Source organism: Mirounga angustirostris, unplaced genomic scaffold, assembly GCF_029215605.1.
Source record: "Mirounga angustirostris isolate CCGP_5_RB_7025 unplaced genomic scaffold, mMirAng1.0.hap1 SCAF_10, whole genome shotgun sequence".
In the NCBI taxonomy this organism is placed as follows: Eukaryota; Metazoa; Chordata; class Mammalia; order Carnivora; family Phocidae; genus Mirounga; species Mirounga angustirostris.
Genome location: NW_026991718.1, coordinates 75,109,963 through 75,130,085, shown reverse-complemented (window position 1 = coordinate 75,130,085; position 20,123 = coordinate 75,109,963). Strand labels below are relative to the sequence as shown.

General features: G+C 37.6%; 2 protein-coding genes across 4 annotated transcripts in view; one reads left to right on the top strand and one right to left on the bottom strand.

Moving 5' to 3' along the window:
• PLEKHH2 (pleckstrin homology, MyTH4 and FERM domain containing H2) overlaps nucleotides 1-20,123 on the top strand; it is a 106,447-nt gene that overhangs the window by 22,163 nt on the left and 64,161 nt on the right. For all 3 annotated transcript variants that reach the window (XR_010405723.1, XM_045885091.3, XM_064572553.1), the window contains exons 3-7: nucleotides 5,425-5,487; nucleotides 13,486-13,635; nucleotides 15,079-15,162; nucleotides 15,789-15,870; nucleotides 19,085-19,270. Coding sequence is in view for 2 of the 3 variants with exons in the window: in XM_045885091.3 (XP_045741047.1) it covers nucleotides 5,425-5,487; nucleotides 13,486-13,635; nucleotides 15,079-15,162; nucleotides 15,789-15,870; nucleotides 19,085-19,270 (565 nt within the window). In the remaining variant the exon portion in view is untranslated. The remainder of the gene's footprint in view (nucleotides 1-5,424; nucleotides 5,488-13,485; nucleotides 13,636-15,078; nucleotides 15,163-15,788; nucleotides 15,871-19,084; nucleotides 19,271-20,123) is intronic.
• On the bottom strand, nucleotides 3,287-3,941 carry C1GALT1C1L (C1GALT1 specific chaperone 1 like). The gene is given in 4 exon segments (XM_045883922.1): nucleotides 3,287-3,362; nucleotides 3,364-3,699; nucleotides 3,701-3,794; nucleotides 3,797-3,941. Coding segments are annotated over 4 exon segments (651 nt in total).

Genomic DNA, 20,123 nt, shown 5'->3' with positions numbered 1-20,123 from the left:
GTGCTTGGGTTGTACACCCACAGTTCTGGGTGGCTTCATCTTTCCAAATCTAGATGGAGGTAGCCATGCTCCCATGGCTCTCCTGGGCAGGGGTTGGCCCCCCATGGCTTTGGGCAGCACCACTTTGGTTTGGGTAGAGGTTGTGTGGCTTGTTGAAACTCAGGAAAGTCCCGTCTCAGCCTTGTGAAACTGAGGAGGCAGCTCTAATGAGCTGGGGTCCTTCCTCCTTGTCTTGAAGAATAGCCCAATGTCACAGCCATATAGCTCTAAGATCCCAACCTGTAAAATCCCAAGTCCAACAGCCAGCCTAATTCCTTCCTCTTCAGTTCACACGGACTTTTCCTTCTTCGGTTGCTACCTAACTCTGTGGTTCAAACCCATACTGACCCCTTAATCAAAAGGTGGTTTGGCCACACCCTGTCCTCTCCTGAACAAGCTTTTCCCATTTCTCCCAATATGGATATGCTGGAAAGTATCCAGATTTTTAGATTCTACTTCCTTTTTGATTAACAATCTATCTTTAAATCATTTCTCTTCTCACATTTTACTATAAGCATTCAAGAAGAATTAGGCCACTCCTTCAACACTTGGCTTAGACATTTCCTCAGCCAAATATCCAGTTTCATCACTCACAAGTTCTACCTTCTGCAAAACCCCAAGAGGAGAATCCAATTCAGCAAAGCTGTTTGCTGCTTTGTAACAAGGATCACCTTTCCTCTCATTTCCAATAATATGTTCCTCATTTCCATCTGGGACCTCATCAGAATGGCCTTTACCATCCATCATATTTCTACTAACACTCTGTTCACAACCACTTAGGTACTCTCTAAGAAGACTGAGGCTTTCTCTATAGTTTTCTTTGCTGTTTGCCTTCTGAGTTCTCACCAGAATTGCTTTAAATGGTCTGTTCATGGCAATGTAGGCTTTTTCTACCATGCACCCAAAATTCTTCCAGCTTCTACCAGTTACTCAATTCCAAAGCCACTTCCACATTTTTAGGTATTTGTGACAGTGGCACTCCAGTCTCAGTGTCCAATTTCTGCCTTGGTCCGTTTGTGCTGCTATAACAAAATATGACAGACCGTGTAGCTTATGAACAATAGAAATTATTTCTCACAATTCTGGAGGCTGGAAGTCTGAGATCAGGGTGCCAGCAAGGTCAGGTTCTGGGTCTTAAACTTCTTGTATTTTCACTTGGCAGAAGGGGCTAGGGAGCTCTGTGGGATCTCTATTATAAAAGCACTAATCCCATTCATGAGAGTCCCACCCTCAGGACTTAATCACCATCACATTGGGCGTTAAGATTCCAATGTGAATGTGGGGGGTGGCGCACAGACATGCAGACCATAGCAATCTTCTTAAGAAACTGTTCAGTCTTTTTTTTTTTTTTAAGATTTTATTTATTTGACAGAGAGAGACACAGCGAGAGAGAGAGAGAGAGGCGCCGCCATTCAGTCTTTTTTAAGACTTTGATTTTTTAAGAGCAGTTTAGGGTTCACAAAAAAGTTGGGTGGGGGGGTGCCTGGGTGGGGGGGTGCCTGGGTGGCTCAGTCGTTAAGCATCTACCTTCGGCTCAGGTCATGATCCCGGGGTCCTGGGATCGAGCCCTGCATTGGGCTCCCTGCTCCGTGCTTCTCCCTCTCCCACTCCCCCTGCTTGTGTTCCCTCTCTCACTGTGTCTCTCTCTGTCAAATAAATAAATAAAATCTTAAAAAAAAAAAAGTTGGGTGGTACAGAAATCTCTCATATATTCCCTGCCCCTACACATGCATAACCTCCCTCATTACCAACATCCCCCACTAGAGTGGTACGTTTGTTACAACTGATGAATCTACATTGACACATTATAAAAACCCAAAGTCTATAGTTTCACTCTTGGTTTACATTCCATGGATTTGGACAAATGTATAGTGACATGTATCCATCATTATGATATCATACAGAGTACTTTCACTGCCCTGAAAAGCTTCTGTGCCCTGTTTATTTATCCCCCACCTCAGCTGGAATCATACAATATGCAGTCTTTTCCACTTGGCTTCTTTCACTTAATATATGCATTTAAGTTTCCTCCATGTCTTTTCATGGCTTCATAGCTCATTCCCTTTTAGTGCCAAATAATATGTCATTGTCTGGATGTACCATGGTTTATCCACTCACCTACTGAAGGACATCTTGATTGCTTCCAAGTTTTGGCAATTATGAATAAAGCTGATGTGAACATCTATCTGTATGCAGTTTTGTGTTGACATAAGTTTTCAACTCCTTTGGATAAATACCAAGGAGCATGACTGCTAGATTGTATGGTAAGAGTATGTTTAGTTTTTTAAGAAATTGCCAAACTGTCTTCCAAACTTGCTGTAACATTTTGCATTCCCATGAGCAATGAATGAAAGTTCCTGTTTTTCCATGTCCTCGCCAGCATCTGGTGTTGTCAATGTTCTGGATTTTGGCCATTGTAATAGGTGTGACAGTAGTCTTTTTTTTCACCAGCAGAATTTTACAGATGAACAACTTGTTTGTGGATTTTCCTGGCAACCTCAACAATATTCAAAATTGAGGTTAAGGCTCCACAAGTGCAAAATTTTCCCTAGTAACATAAAGTAGTTACATTGTAGAGGTGACAGTTATCAGCATATTGCCCGTAGTGGAAGAATGTAGTGTTGGGATGTGCCTGCCAGTTGGTTTTTTTGGTTTAAAGACTATCCTACACAGGAGATAGTGCTTGTCCAACGGCTTTTACGTAGTGCTGCAGTCCATACAGTAACTCAATAAAATGCTTTTAGACAACAGTACTGGGTTATTAAACATTTGAAATATTTTCACAAAAATTAAAGATGATATGGGGTCCAGAGAATACACTTAGGAAATATCTGTTTATACACCCAAATATTTGAAACCTCTTTTAGAAGCTAGATCCCTTCAATAAATGGTCTTAAAAATGTTGCTGTGTGGACAAATGGTTAAACTACCATATATGGTGGCAATGGAGTGTTTTACTTTTGTTATCCAATAGAAATATGATATGAGACACATATGTAATTTAAAATTTTCTATTAAACAAAATAAAATGAAAAATAATTTTATATTTAATGCAACATATTGAAAATATTTCAATGCGAGTCAATATAAAAATTACTGAGTTTATACTTTTCATATTAGGTTTTCAAATAATAGATGTATTAATGAGTTAAGTGTGTATTTTACACTTACATATCTCAATTCACACTTCAAGTGGATCCACATTTCAAGTGCTTTTGCACAGCACAATTCTATTATCCCTCAGCCTTCAGTCATTTTCTGAACCATTTGGAGGTAAGAAAATCAGTGTACTGTTGAAATAATGAATGCCCTGAGCCAGTGCACATCATTACTATCATCTTTCTGGGAGTTGGTCCATTAAAAGTAATAGCCATACCTGAACAGCAGCCTTCTCCTACTTGCTGAGGATTATTACACATTGTCTCTTGAATAAGATGTGCAAATGGTTTTGAATTAAATACAACTCTTCCTTCAGAATCCTCTGCATTCTCTGCAAGAACTCCAGCTTATTTGAGGCCAGTTGCTGGCTGAAGGTCTTCAGGTAACTTCCAAATCACACTTCGATCTGCACGCTTCTCAGACTTGGCAGAGAAGGCTGTATTTCAGACTCTATACTTGACCATTTCTCTTTCCAAGGTCAGGTATGGGAGGTTGCCATGTTATAGTGTGGCCCAGATAGAAAGGTTGTGATAAAGCCCTAGTAAACAACAGGTACACTGAATTGCCAATGACAGCAAATGTAGTGGGACGTGCAAGAACCAGTTGTAGTTGTCGCCATGCTTTTCAAAGACATGTTTCTGAGTTGTCCTCATCTGTAACCACAGATTTTTAGTACTGCGGGGCTCTGCTTTGTCACTGTGTTTGGTCCAAGTCTCTTTCCGCAACAGCCTAGTAATGCTCATCTTGGATTCTCCAAGGCTGATAGAATCAACACAGCTACTGTTATGAAGATCCGTGCGTTGCACTACTGAAATATTTAAGAAATCTTTTCTGTTTGGCGGGCAAAGGTGATGGTGATCCTAGCTGTTAACCTCTGGTGAATGTTAATTGGCCACATAGTTATCAAAACAGAGTAAACGCTCCCAAGCACTGTACTGGTAAAAAAAAAAAAATACCAGCCATGGTGGGAAACCCTCCATCAAGCGTTAGGTCAGCGCGCGGATCAAACGCTGCGTGGAGTCGGTCCCTGCAGCCCCCTCAGGGCGGAGCTATGGCCGCCCTCCCAGCTGGGCCGCTCTAGCTGCCGGAGGCCGCTTCTCTGTGGTTTCGGAAAGGGGGCGGGGCTGGAGCCGGTGTGTCAGTCGTTGGGGTGGGACCGCGGATGCTCTTGAGTATAAGGTGAGGTGGAGGCGGTGGAACAATAACCAGCAATGAAACTGAAAATGAGCAAAGATCAGGCGACTGACGGCTCGGGGGCTGACCATATTTCAACACTCAGAAAAAAGAATTTAGAATTGAGGTTTACATCACAATTGTGTATTCAGGACCTGGTACACATCTCTTACGTAATTTACATCGGGTCCTTTCTAAGGCTTTTCTTTTTTGTACTTACAATCGTCATTTTAGTATTTTACTTTAAATCTCCAAACTTTTTGGGCAACAAAAAATTGAAGTCCCATTAAAATATTATTCAAAAGTAAAAAAAAAAAAAAAAAAAATCTCCAAACGTTTTTCTCTACAGAACTTAAAAAACAAAACAAAACAAAAACCGAGATTTTTTTTGATTCTTTGTGCTGTACGCATTTGTGGACGTGTGTGTGTGTTAAATCAGAATCTCTTCTGTACTTTACTACAATGTATGATAAGAATTAAAACTACCCAGAGCTTTAATGGGCGCCTGGGTGGCTCAGTCGTTAAGTGTCTGCCTTCGGCTCAGGTCTTGATCCCAGGGTCCTGCATCGAGCCCCGCATCCAGCCCCGCATCCAGCCCCGCATCGGGCTCCTTGCTCAGCGGGGAGCCTGCTTCTCCCTCTCCCAGAAAAACTACCCAGAGTTTAAACATACCAGCTATGGAGCTTATGAGAATACCCACTTTCTGATATCATTGTGACTTTTTGATCAACAAATTAAATATGACATTTGAGGTCTTACTGTTCTTAATATGTGTTGACCAGTAATTTATAGTTCAATGAAGAAAATTCTATGGATGAGTACTCATGTAGTATATATTACACTGTACTAGAAGTATGAAACCTTTGGTATGTTATTTGATCAATTTTTAAATATGCACTGAAAGCCTTTAATGTGATAAATTTTATGTAATTCATACCCATTAAACTACTTAAAATATCCTTAAAGAATTTGATGGCATTGCAAGAATTTTCGGTCGTTTTCATACGTGAAATATGAACTTTTATATTTTCTCTGTTTTTCCTCACTTTATAGATGCAGCAGCTTGAGAGACAAGTTATTGATGCTGAACGTCAAGCAGAAAAAGCTTTTCAACAGGTAGAGTATAATTCTAGTTAAAAAAATTTTTTTTCTCAGGTGCCTGGATGGCTCAGTTGGTTAAAGGTCTGACCTGCTCAGGTCATGATCTTGGGGTTCTGAGATCAAGCCCCAGGAGGGTCTCTGCACTTGGCGAGGAGTCTGCTTCTCCCTCTGCCCCTACCCCCACTCATGTTCACTCTCTCTCTCTCTCAAATAAATAAAATCTTAAAAATCTTCTTTTCTCTCTACCAATATAAACCTTGTTTTGCCCAAAACAATCCTCAAAATACTCTTCAACCTTTCTCTACATCCTATCACTTTGACTATTCTGTGAGCTGGATCCATAGAGAAAATGGAGAATCTAACTTTATTTTGCCCTTAACAGATTTCCAAAAGATGAAAATGCTTCCATTAGAAGGTTTTATCTTCTGAAAAAATCAAATATGATTTTTATGGCAATTCTAACCATAATGATTTTTAAATATAAATATGTTCAAAGCAGTGTCTTTCATAGAAATAAAGAGTTGGAAATAATATGAATGCCGTATTATAAGAGAATGAATAACTGAACTATATTTATTCCATGAAATATTAAACAACCATTAAAAATAATTATTACAAAAGACATGCTAATATAGAAAAATGCTTAGAGTTATATCAGGAAAACTATATACAAAAACTTATACTTAGTATTAATAGGCATGTGGGAGAAAAGTCAAAGCTTTGATAAGTCACTTAACTCAATCTGGGCCTTGCCAACATTAAAATGAGTGTTTTTGGATGAGCCTACCAGCCTCAAAGTTTGTCTAAAGATCCTCAATCCATAGCTTCACATTTTATGAAAAGATCTTTGTCACGTTCAGGCAAGCCAGGATTTTCAAAATTATCATTTTTTTCTAAGAAATGTATATTAAATTTCCTATACTTGCTCTAAATTTGTCATGTTTCTTCTCTTCAACTTAAGTACTACCAAATCTTGTTTTCACCTAACAGACTTAATCTTATACATTAGATTGATTTAGTTGCCTGATAAATTTCCAAACAAACCCAATCTAACCTAATCCTTGATTTTCTTTCTTTCTTTCTTTTTTTTTTTTTTTTAAGATTTCATTTATTTGAGAGAGAGAGACAGCAAGAGAGGGAACACAAGCAGGGGGAATGGGAGAGGGAGAAAAAGTCTTCCCGCCGAGCAAGGAGCCCGATGCGGGGCTAGATCCTGGACTCTGGGATCATGACCTGAGCCGAAGGCAGACGATTAACAACTGAGCCACCCAGGCGCCCCAAATCCTTGATTTTCTTAATTATACTTAAAAGAAATTCCTAAAATTTTATTATGCCATATTTCAACCAGTGCAAGAGTAGAGAAAATAGTATAATGAACCCCCATCATCAGCTTTAACAATTAGTCAATTCAAGGCTAATCAATACCTCCATCCACTTTATTCTTCTCCACCCCCACACCAGGTTATTTTGAAACAGATTCTAGACATCGTATCATTTCACCCGTGAGTATTTCAGCAACTAATCTGAAAATAAAGATTTAAAAATCATAACTATAGTACCATCATCACACCAGTAATTCTTTAAAACCTCGAGTAGTAATGGTAGAAGTTCGAGTAGTAATGGTAAAGAAAGACTCCCATGTTTATGTCCCTCTTTGCCATTATATTCTAAATGTCTTCATTTTTATCTATTGTGGGCTCTGTATGTATGTCCCTGTTTAGTCCCATACCTAGCAGCACACATTCAGCAGTTTGTCTACCTTTCTCTCTTATCTCTCTCTTTATCTTTCCCTTTCTGACTTTGGCCTTCCCTGGTGACATCTCTCTTTACCTCTACCCATGGTTATCTCTCTCTCTGTTCTTCCCCATCTTTCCTTTCCCTTTCTTTCTTACCTTTAATGCCTCATAGTATAGGAAAAAAAGGAAGAAACTAAGGATGGTTTTGTTTTGCCTTTTCTTTTTTTTTTTTTTTTAAAGATTTTATTTATTTATTTGACAGAGAGATAGCGAGAGCAGGAACACAAGCAGGGGGAGTGGGAGAGGGAGAAGCAGGCTTCCCGCCGAGCAGGGAGCCCGATGTGGGACTCGATCCCAGGACCCTGGGATCATGACCTGAGCCAAAGGCAGACGCTTAACGACTGAGCCACCCAGGCGCCCTGTTTTGCCTTTTCTTAAATTAAAATTCTTTATATGTGCAGCGTATGTTTAGCTCTGAAAATTAAATTAGTATGTGTTTCCTATTTGTGATTTTCAGGGTTTTCTTCTGTGATTCACTAGATCTTAAGAGAAAAAAAAAATCCACATTTCCAGTTCAAGGGAAGCAAGCCATGACCATTTGTAGCCATTAGGGTCCTACCACTGATCTTGATAAGCTAACGGGAAGAATTTCTTATTTGAGGTTGTTCTTTGAGGATATCAGGTGTAAAGTTATTTAATTCTGTGTGCTACATTTTAAAACAAAAAGATACCATGATTGGCTAAATGACCTTAAATCAAACCCTCCTCCCATAAAGAGTGAGTGAGAATTACAAATCTCCCCAAATTTCTATGTAATTTAGCAAATCGGTAGATATTTGTTTTTGTCACAACACTTTAAATTTATTCAGTGCCTATTTGGTTATGCTTCAGAAGGGATTTCTTTTCCTTACATAATGATACATTATATTACATTATATATCATATTATTGTGCATTATACATATTATACATTATATATTATACATTATATACATTACATATTATTCACCGTATTACGTACATAATGATTCTAAGTTTACAGGAAATATAAAGAGAGCAAATGAATTCTCATGTACCAATTATATTACCTTCTTTTGGCCTTCATATGACTAAGTAACTGTTATTAACATAGAGTAACCACATCCTTTGCTATCTTTAACAGTTTCCATGGGACTGTGCCCTATCTGCTGTTTATGTTGTTTAAATTCAGCATGTCCTTTGTCATTGAGTCATATCCTAATACCAGACTGTATTTATATTAACCAAAAAGGAACATTTCACCACTAAAAGCAGTAGTCAGCTGAAACTAACTCAACTCTGCACTTTAACTTTCTTCATTTTTCCCCTTGTTTTTAATGAGCGGCATTATCTTACCTGTACAACCATTAAATAAGTTGGCTGTAGAAAAGAAATCATACATTTTTCCAGAGAAATCTTGGCAATCATTATACTGTAGTACATTTTTATTGTAGTTCTTCTAAGTTTGGAAAGCAGTACATGCACATCAATCCCGTATTACTTATGAGTATTCCTGTGAGAAAAGCAGCAAATTGCACATGTGGGAGATACTGATACACAGGATTCATTCTTAAGTATATGATTAGGTGTATATTCCAATCTATTACATTAATTTATGCTAACCAGGGACACTGGGTGGCTCAGTCGGTTAAGCATCTGCCTTGGCTCAGGTCATGATCCTAGGGTCCTGGAATCGAGTCCCGCATAAGGCTCCTTGCTCAGCAGGGAGCCTGCTTCTCCCTCTCCCTACCACTCCCACTGCTTGTCCACTCTCTCTCTCTCTCTCTCTGACAAATAAATAAAATCTTTAATTTATGCTAACGAAAAAGGGGTACAATAATTTCCCCTATAGAAATTTGTGTTTTCATCCTGTCCTTCTAGTCTCAATCTCTTGCCTGTGTTTGATGCAGACTTGGTAGGATTTTAAAGTTCTCTCTGACCATTCTAATATGTGGACTAATCTGCCATCTCTGTGAAGTTGGTACTTAGATTCCAAGTCACTTGTGGTTCTTAGTAAGTGACAACTACTCAGTCATGCTATTATCCAGAACCTTCTAATGATTTACTTCATTACATGGAAACATACTTTATCCAGTGCAATTCCTTTTCACCTTCAGTGAGAATGCTTCTGGCCTTACTGCATAAATTCTGGAGCACTATTTCCAAAATAATTGTGTTTAAGATGTGATAGAATAATTAATTAATTTGCAGTAAATTTTATTTTAGTATTTTTTTTTCAAAGATTTTATTCATTTATTTGACAGAGAGACAACAAGAGAGGGAACACAAGCAGGGGGAGGGGCAAAGGGAGAGGGAGAAGCAAGCTCCCCGCTGAGCAAGGAGCCCAATAACTGGTAAATGGTCTGGGATTCAAAAGGGTATTTTGAATATCCTTATAATTCCTTTCTTCATTCTATTTTGGAATGATCAGGTATTTTTGGCATGCCATTGCAACATATATAGGGAAATAGAAACTTTCAAACAGCCCCCCCTTGAAAACATCCCCCACTCCTGTAGTGGAGTAGTGAGAGATGAGGTTAAAAATAGGAATAGTGTGGGCAGGAAAATGGAAAACAGCATTGGGAGTTGTGTCAGAGTCCCCAAGACTACTACCCTCAAGGTTTGATGATTCCCCAGAAGGACTCAGAACTCAGAAAAGCGGTTATACTCACGGTTATGGTTTATTACAGTGAAAGGTTACAGATTAAAATCAGCAAAGGAAAAATGCACATGGAGCAGAGTCCAGGAGAAACCAGGTATGAGCTTCTAGTTGTCCTCTTGCACTGGAGTTACACAGGGATGCACTTAATTCTCCCATCAACAATATGTGACAACATACAAAGTATTGCTGACTAGGGAAGTTCCCCTGAGCCTTGGTGTCCAGAATTTTTATTGGCAGGGGGTTGGGGTGTTGGTGTCAGTTTTGTAGGCATGGAATGCATTGTGACTGACCTTAGCTACTCAGTCTCCAGCCTTGCACAGGTCAAACTGATACAGTGTGGCTCAGGACCCTAGGTGAATGGAAAAAAAAAAAAAGAGAGAGAGGCATTCACCATAAATCATATTATTGGCATTAACTATCTGGTGTGGCCTAATATCTCAAGTATATAGAGTCTTATCAGGCAGGATATGACAAGGGCTCAGAGGTTATTTTTTTCCAGGAGCTAGGCAAATGCCAGTTCTTTTTTTGGAATGTGCAGGGTTTGAGCACCCCAAGTCTGCTGAGTTAATCCTTTACTACAGAATAGCTTAGGGACCTCAGAAGCAATAAAGGTTTTGGGGAAATGATTGAGGTTCATGGATGCAACCAGAGGCTCTCCTAGAAGAAAAGGAGAAAGGTAACCTAAAAGTGCAAAGCATTCTTCACCAGAGGATGTCCATATATAGGTAATCGCAAGGGTTTCTTTAACGAGCAATTTGAATTCGTAGGTGTTTGTTATTGGTCAGTCTCTGAGTAGCTGAAATTCTTATATGGTTCAGGTTAAATGACAGGAGAAAGAACTGGGCTGTTTTCTGTGTACTTGTAGTGAGATATTTTTAAAGGCTGCTTGGTGTTTCTGTAGGCTTCTTATCTTTTCTGTAGACCTATTATTCATACAAATTATGAAGGAAGGCTGGTGGATCCTGTGGAACTTGGCCCTAACAGGACCAATTGGCAAATAGATTGCCCGTCACTACTTTGTGATCTCTCTTCCTAAGAGATTTTGCCATTTTTGCCAGTATTTTTCTTGCTTGGGGAAGTTTTGTTTAGCTAAAAGTAATGGTCAAATTAAATAGTTGTATATGGCAAAGATGCATCTAAGGAGCTCTGACTGTAGCACCCATTCATAAAATGAGAATACCTTTTAAATGGAATATATATATATATATATATATATATTTAAAGATTTTATTTATTTATTTGACAGAGAGAAACGCAGTGAGAGAGGGAACACAGCAGGGGGAGTGGGAGAGGGAGAAGCAGGCTTCCCGCTGAGCAGGGAGCCTGACGCGGGGCTCGATGTGGGGCTCGATCCCAGGACCCTGAGATCATGACCTGAGCCAAAGGCAGACGCTTAACGACTGAGCCACCCAGGTGCCCCTAAATGGAATATATTTTTAAGGGGATAAGAGTACTCCCAAATCAGGGGCACCTGGCTGGCTCAGCAGCAACTTTTATGCCTTTTAGACAACAGCAACTTTTGACCTTTCAGACAGCAGCAACTTTTATACCGTTTAGACAAAAAAACAATACATTTGTGAAGAATTGACAAGACAAAGGGGTTTGGGCTTGGGGTAGTAAATTAGTGAAGAAGTAACAAGGTTTGTTTATATAGCCTTCTCAGCCCTAAATTTCCTATCTCTGGTGATAAGGATGCCTTCTTCCTTCCTGGTACAGGAGGGGGATTTATTTCCAGTTTTCAGGGGAACAAAAGAGGGTCAGAGTGTTCTTACACCAGCTGTTTCTTAGGTAACTTAAATTCAGAATAATCAGTATGCCGAAGTGGCATATTTTGGAGTGGCACAGTCTGCTCCCCTACAGGTCTGTCATCTGTTACTCTGTCCCTGAAGAACTACCATTTTGAACTTGGTCTCTGCCCTTCTTTCTCTGCTTCCACAGCTATAGAATGTCCTGTGTGGAACTGGCTGAGCCATCTTAAGAATGATCCTTGGTATTTATTGTCCAGCCCTCTGTCCTCCTCTGGCTATTTTTCATGGTAGTATTTCTGATGGAGACCTTTGTCCTTGACTTCTTGGTCTGCCATTCCTGCAGAAAACCCACTATATTATGTTAAAAAATATAAATTGTAAGATAACTTAAAATTATCATTTGGATAATGGAATGCAGGATTTTTCTCCTACTTTTAAAATCTACTTTTATTTTTATAGTTTTCAGACATTTATGTGGTATTTCGGTAGGACACTTTGGCATCTGAGTTGAATTTACATTTCTCCGGTGAACCCACAGATGACACCTTATATTCATGTTTAAAAAAACAAAACCAAACTAACCTTAACACCCTCCTTCCAGAAACCCTCATTAGTCAAGTATTTTGAACTTTAAGTGGATTCATCATGATATTTCAGAGGTGTTTTTAACAGTTTAACATTTTTCATCTTAATTATCATTGTTAATTTCTCAAATGCATTTGCATATTTTTCTTCTTTGCCCCCTACAATCTAAAACGTTACAAAAATTACATTCTTACCCATTTGGAGTATATGGAGTATATGGAATGGAAGTCTTAATATACAATGCCCAGTACTTTATTTTCTTTCTTTCTTATCATTAACATCTCACACATTCCTTCATATGCCTAGATGTGTTTTGCAAAAGATCCAAGCAGAGCCAGTGTATCTTACATATTAAAATTAAAGCATCACTCAACCCCAGGTCACATACCAGTATCTTTTATCTTGCTCTACTTTTTCCCATTGCCTTTATCTCCTTGTGTAGCGTACTGTATGATTTTTACATCTTTCTTATATTTGTGATCTCTCTTACCCACTAAAATGTAATTTCTATGAGATTTTGGGTCCGTTTTATTCACTGATTCCCAGGGCCTGGCATTTGGCGACTATTCACTGAATGTTTGCTAAATGAATGAATCAATAAACCCTCACTGAACATACTCTCCTACCTATATCTTGATTCTCATAGTTTTTTATTTTTTGTGATTCCGTCATTTTGGGCCTTAAAACTTTTGTTTTCCTTTTCCTTTCCATTGTGTATGTGTTTGTTTTTCACCTAAGTTCAATTTTTTTTTCCAAAATGTGCTGTTATACCAGGTCATCCAATCTGATCTTTTCTCACTACTCACCTTTACTTTATATTCCTACTTCATTTAAAATATGAAAAAATGAGGGCTGCAAACTTTCTGATTCTATACTCACATGAAATACTTCACATATCATTGTTCTAGTAAACATGTGCATTACTTTATATGATAGCAAAATTCTGAGAATCTCTTTTTTTTTTAGCATGTGATGCTCTTTTTTTATCTCAGAATTTTTTTTTATTATTATGTTATGTTAATCACCATACATTATGTACCTCAAAGGTAAACACCACTTGGCAAAATAGTCTCCAGACTTTATAATTGTTAATACATTAGTCTTCAGACTTTATAATTGTTACATTGTTAAAACATGCTGTTCATATTTTGTTTTTATGATGATACCTTTTAGGAATCTATTTAATGTTAAAGTAAAATGCTAAATTTAATACTATGATAAATTAATTACATACCTAATATTAATTTTCTAACCTCTGAATTTAGGTACAAGTTATGGAAGAGAAATTAAAAGCAGCTAATATTCAAACCAGTGAATCAGAGACAAGGCTGTATAAAAAGTGTCAAGATCTAGAGACCCTAATACAAGAAAAAGATGACATCATTCAAAACTTGGAACTGCAGCTTGAAGAACAGGTTTGGAAGAATTTTATCATCACAGTCTAAAGACATGCATTTATTTATGCATAATCACAAAGGTTAAAGAGAGGGAGCCTACACTTCTAAATGTGGGTCAGAAATCTCACTTATTTGGTCAACTCATGGAGTCTAATCACATTTATTGGTGAAAAGTACAAATAAAATGGCATTCTCTTTAAGTCTGGGTTATTCCAAGGCCATATCTAACATTTTTTGGAAGAGACTGTGCTCCTTAATGCTCAGACTTTTTAGGGTTTGAATTTAGTATTCAACTTGAAAACACTTGGTTATCAGCAAGCATTTCTGTCTGTAAAATGTTTGAAATAGATCTTTGCTTTAGATTTTTAGGGTGTTGGAAATATTTATGGAACATTGTGTTTTAAAGGTATGTTTGATGTGAATCCTTCTGTTTAAAAATGTGTACACTGTTTTTAAACCACTTCACCGAGATCGAGTATAGTTTTTAGTTTGTTTTAAAATTTTATTAGGAAAAAAATTGCATTAAGGTCATTTGCTTAAGTCATCATTTAGCATCATTTAAATATGACCACTATGAAATTATTAAATATGCTAAGTTGTTTTTTATCTTCAGCATTTTTTTCCATTTCTCTGCGGATCAGTATTTCTGTAGGTCAGTGATTTCCAACTTTTTACCACCCCCCAGCCCCCACCCACTGTGATTTATATGACAGTCACATTCTCATAGTTTTGTGAGCATAGCCAGATTTTAAGGTTGGTAAATGTGAGCTAGAGTTTTTTTTGTTTTGTTTTGTTTTTAAAAGATTTTATTTATTTATTTATTTGAGAGAGAGAGAACGAGAGAGAGCACATGAGAGGGGTTAGGGTCAGAAGGAGAAGCAGACTCCCTGCCGAGCAGGGAGCCCGATGTGGGACTCAATCCCCGGACTCCAGGATCATGACCTGAGCCGAAGGCAGTCGCTTAACCAACTGAGCCACCCAGGCGCCCCAAGCTAGAGTTTTTTATTTCATTTTTCTGGATCTTTAAAAACTTGCATGTAAAAATAAAATAAGATATATGAAAAATAGAAACTTGTGTTTAATCGGAAAACAAACCATGCTCCAGAAGAGATTCTGATTCTCCTCTCCCTGACCTGGTTGACCCCTCTTCTACTGTTATAAACCCTGCATCATTTCCAGAAATCATTTATTTTGTTGATAAATTCAGTTGGATTTCAGTATATGATCTTTCAGAGAAAGAGAATTAACAGTTAAAACTAGTAATATTGCATATGCCTTTGTGGTTTATTATTATATCTGCTGGACAATGGCTTTCATTTTTTACTCTATTTGATGATTTGAAGGTAGATATATTAACTTGGAAACAGGTTTTAAGTGGATTTGTCCTTTATATTTATGATGTAACATTTCCAGACCAGTGAGCCTATGTTTGAACTAAACACACTGCTAATGTTATTTCAGAAACAAATCAGGATACAAGAAGCTAAAATAATAGAAGAGAAAGCAGCTAAGATCAAAGAATGGGTAACACTTAAATTAAATGAGGTATTTATCGCTATATTTTGCCTTTTCTTTACCTTTTACTTCCTTTGAATAGATAAGTCATCAGAGTATCTGATCATTTTGAATGAAACAAAATTCTGATCAGTTGGTGGTGCTGCTGTCTTTTGGTAAACATGAGATAGGTAGCTTTCATTTTTATGTCCAATGTATTTCTAAAATTAAAAATATTGATAGACTCCTAGTAAACAGTATAAGTAGCCTCATTCTGGGTAGTTGATTTTAGTTCTAATTAGTTAATTTTAAATAATTATAGAACATATGTGTATATCATAAAATTAATGTGTTCCGTATCTTGAGAAGTACACATTGGTTTATATGGCAGATTAAATGCTGAAATAATTTGGTTTAAAATAATTTTACAGTGGAAAAGGCATGAAAATGCCTTGGGGTGAAAATATTTGAAACTCTCAGTCTGGCAAAAATAAATATCAAAGCCGTAATTATCTAGGTTGATAGTTACACTGATAAATTCATCTGATATTTGCTCATCATTTCTTTTGTATTTTGCCTACATGTAATTAGGTATTAACATTTTAAAATAATATAATTTACTAGTACATTTTAGAAATGTTATTCCTGTATAAAAGGATACCATTATGTCCTTTCAGCTGGAATTAGAAAATCAGAATCTTCGTTTGATCAACCAAAACCAAACAGAAGAGATAAGAACAATACAGTCAAAACTACAAGGTATGAGTATTTTGACTAAGATAGCTTAATTGGGCTTACTGGGCTATATGGAATTTTACTGTTGAACACTTAAAATATGCCTAGCACAACCAAGGAACTGAATTTTACGTTTTATTTAATTTAAATGGATTTTAATTTAAATAGCCACATTTCCATATTAGACAGCATAGCTAGACAATTGCAAATAACTCAAAAGGGGTAATACTAATTTCAATGTTTAATTTCAGGTATGTTTGCTTTCAAAAATCAGTTATTTTCTATTTTCACTTGTACTGTGGTGATCAATAGTGAGTGAAATTCTTACAGCCTGAATATTTTCAGCAGAATTTTATAATATGAATAATAAACTCTGCATTTTCCAATGCTTAGGGTTCTTTCTTTCTTTTCAGCATCAAAGCTTCAAGATGGGTGGTAGAGTTAGAGATAGAGATTTACTTAATATATTGTTCTGGTGAGCACCTCTCAAGTGCACATTGAGCCGAGGACAAGATGAATCCGCAGGGTTATTAGATCCTGGCCTGCTAAAGTGGTTTTCAAACTTATTTAGCAACAGGACTCCTTTTAAACCAGTATTTTTTTCTGTAGACTCTCAAGAGATAAAACAGGTGGAAGCAGTGTTGGGTGAGGGGCCTAGAGTCCTGCAGACTCAGCTTTACCTGTGCCTCTTCTTACACCCACTGTGACATTTCCACAAAGCCCTGGGGGTTCCCAGAATGCACTAGAAAAATGCTGGCACCGAAGCAAGTGCATGGACTTTGGAGTCAACCTTAATGGTGTATGACTTAATAACTGTTATGTTGCCAGATTTTTTTCTTTTACATCAGTAAAATGATAATGGTAGTTGTGCCTTCCTGGTTTCATGGGAGTTTGTTGATTGTAAGACATATGAAAGCATTTTGTCTACTGCATGTTCATACTTACTGCCATCATGTTGTAAAGAAAAAAGCTCCTGTTTTCCTTTTCCCTCAATACTTCTGACACCAGATGTATGCAAGTTTTTTACACACAAAGCAATTCTCCAATTCCCAGGGGATTCCGACTGGTTGTCCTTCAAATTTAACTCAATTCTGACATTATCTACTTGAAGTTAGCGTCAGATCTCACAGGTTACAGGCTTGATCCCACAAAACTACCCCCCGCACCACCACTTCATACACCACTTCAAACACAATTGTAAGTATCCGTTCTCAACCCTGCTTCTGGCCCACTGGCTATAAATCAGAGGTTCCCATGACCCGCCCTAGGTTTGATAATTTGCTAGAGCAGCTCACAGAACTCGGGCAGTTTACTTACTATACTTCTGGTTTATTACAAAGGATATAACTCAGGCACAGACAAGATGGAAGAGATGCAGAGGGCAAGGTATGGAGAAGGGGCGCAGAGCTTCCATGCTCTCTCCAAGCACACCACCCTCCCAGCACCTCCCCACATTCACCGACCTGGAAGCCCATCCTTTTGGGTTTTTATGAAGACTTCATTATGTAGGCTTGACTGACTAAATCATTAGCCATTGGTGATTAAGTCAGTTTTGAACTCTCCCCTCCCCTGAGGTCAGAGGTAGGAGGGTGGAGGATGAGGCTGAAAGTTCCAGTCCTCTGATCACATGGTTGGTTCCCCTGGCAACCAGCCCCCATCCTGAGGCTGTCTAGGGGCTTTCCAAAAATCACCTCATCAACATAAAATCAGATGTGGTTGAAAGGGCTTGTTATGAAAACAAAAGATACTTTTATCGCTCTTACCACTTAGGAAATTCCAAGGGTTTTAGGAGCTGTGTGCCCGGAACCATGGATGAAGACCAACATATGTAGTTCTTATATCACATGCTTCCTCCAACTATATGATGGAAAATTGGTATCCACATAGTTGATCTAGAATTCCATATTTACATATGGAATCACTGACATAGATTGAATGTACTAAGCCCAGCTCTCAAAAGGCTGTTATTTTATTTGCTCTTCTTAACTTGCAATTCTAGTCTTCATTGGCAGTCTGTTAGGTCTTGTAGACTAAGCGGTACAAATCCCTGGAGCCTAGACTTGGACCAGAGAAGAATAGATACAAGTATGTAGATATAATATAGTACTTTAAAAATGTATATGCATATCTATGGTTATTAAAATACTGTGGATTAGTTCTGTGAGAGATAATCAACATGAAAATAATAAAAGATACACCTAAAGGAATACACTATATAAAGATATTTTTCTTAGGCTTTACTCAGTTATCAGCTGCTATTTAATTTACCCCTTTGGTGTTCTTCCAGAGTTAATTAAGAATTTAATTTGGGGGGGAAACTTTTCTTACTATCACTAGGATCTCTATGCTTTTAAAGATTTTATTTATTTATTTTAGAGAAAGAAATAGAGTGTGGTGGGGGGGCAAAGGGAGAGGGGAGAGAATCTTAAGTCTGCCTGATGTGGGACTCGATCCCAGGACTCAGATCATGACCTGAGCCAAAATAAGAGTTGGACACTTACACGACTGCACCACCCAGGCACCCCTCTCCATGCTTTTAATCTTGCAAGCAGGGTTGTTACAACTCCTAGAGGATGGATTAAACCCATGATTAATCACTCCTTGAGCTATCTAAATTCTCTATCTAGAAACTGTCCCCTCCCCTTTTTTTTCTTCTAAAGAAGTGATGAAGGCCCTCCATATTGTGGACATTGTAGATCAAGCCCCTTCATCTGCTCTTTTGGGAGAAGCAAATTGAAAACTAAGATAGCAAAAGTTATTACAGTGATCATGTGATATTTGCCCCAGTGATAATCTGAATTTCCTTTGGTTGTCTTGGCAACCAGGACCTCAGTCCCTCTTCCCTCACCATTAGTAGCATTACTGCCCATTCAAATTTTACCAGTTCTTGACTGCTATTTACCAGTACCACGATTTTTCAAGAAGCTATAACCCTCTCCTTGTCTATAATCTGTGTTTTATTTGTTTGTGGTTTTGTTTTTGTTTAAGCACTACTTTTAAAGGGATTAGATATTCTCTCTACAGTTAAAAAATATTTAGAACATTCAAAATATATAAACAGATTTAAACATTAGTATGTAATGCTAGACATTGAGGGGTCCATATTACTAGACATAAATAATTCAGGCTTTTTTCTGGCATAAAGAGTGATTTGTCCAGATTTTTACATGCTTTGGTTCTGTGTTTAATAAACTGTCATAAAAAATTCAGATCTTGATTTTGATTAATGATCTTGCAGAGGTTCAGGGGAAGAAGTCATCCACTGTTTCCACACCAAAGCTTTTGGAAGGCCAGCGCCTAAGTAGTTTGACCTTTGGGTGCTTTTTATCCCGAGCAAGGAGTCCTCCTCAAGTAGTAAAATCTGAGGAAATGAGCAAGATATCATCTAAAGAACCCGAGTTCATTGAGGAAAAAGACATAGAAGGTATTTATGGACTACAGGAATTTACTTTGACGGCTTTTAAAAAGGAAAAATAATTTACTAAGATTCATCCAAATATAGCTTAATTTTCCTTGTTTTTTTTCTTGACAAGTTGATGTTTTATGAAAATATTTTTAAAGAGCAATCCAGCCTTTAATTTGTATAGCTAGTTATCTTGTGTGTTTGGGGGAGTCTTTGACAAGGATACATAGAAAGGACTGATTTTCCCCTCTTGATACTTTTTCCTGCGGTAGGTAGCAGTGATATTTAAAATTAAAAAGTTCACGGTTGTACCTACAAGGTACTTGTTTTAGCTGAGTTTCACATTAGAACTATGAACTTTCTATTATTTACTTAAAATATTTAAAAATTACCTGATAGCAAATATGAAGTTAAATATGGCGTAGCGAACTTATAAAGAAAAAGAACACCAGGGGACAATTTAGTAAGTGCTTTGATTTTCCCTTTCCCGTTTTGCTTCAAAGAGGAAAATATTTGCTTTGATTTTCCCTTTCCCGTTTTGCTTCAAAGAGGAAAAGATTTGCATAGATGTTTAAGTCCTGGACCTGTGTGCAGATTTCCACCATTCTTTTATTCATAAAGCCCCTTTAAATTTTGCTCTGTTGTTCAGCTGCTGGCTTTGCCACATGTAGTGTGACTTTGCCCAGATATTTTAGAAAGGCTTGAATTGACATTGTCTCTGTTTTCAGCTCCCGCTTCCTTCCTCCAAAGGAGAAAAACTATAGCCCTAAAAGCTGTCTCTGTACTTGGTTATGAAATCCTGAAAACTGCATAATGTTTTTCCAATCAGAATTCTCCTTTGCTACTTGCTTTTATGCTGTTGCTTGCAATTTTT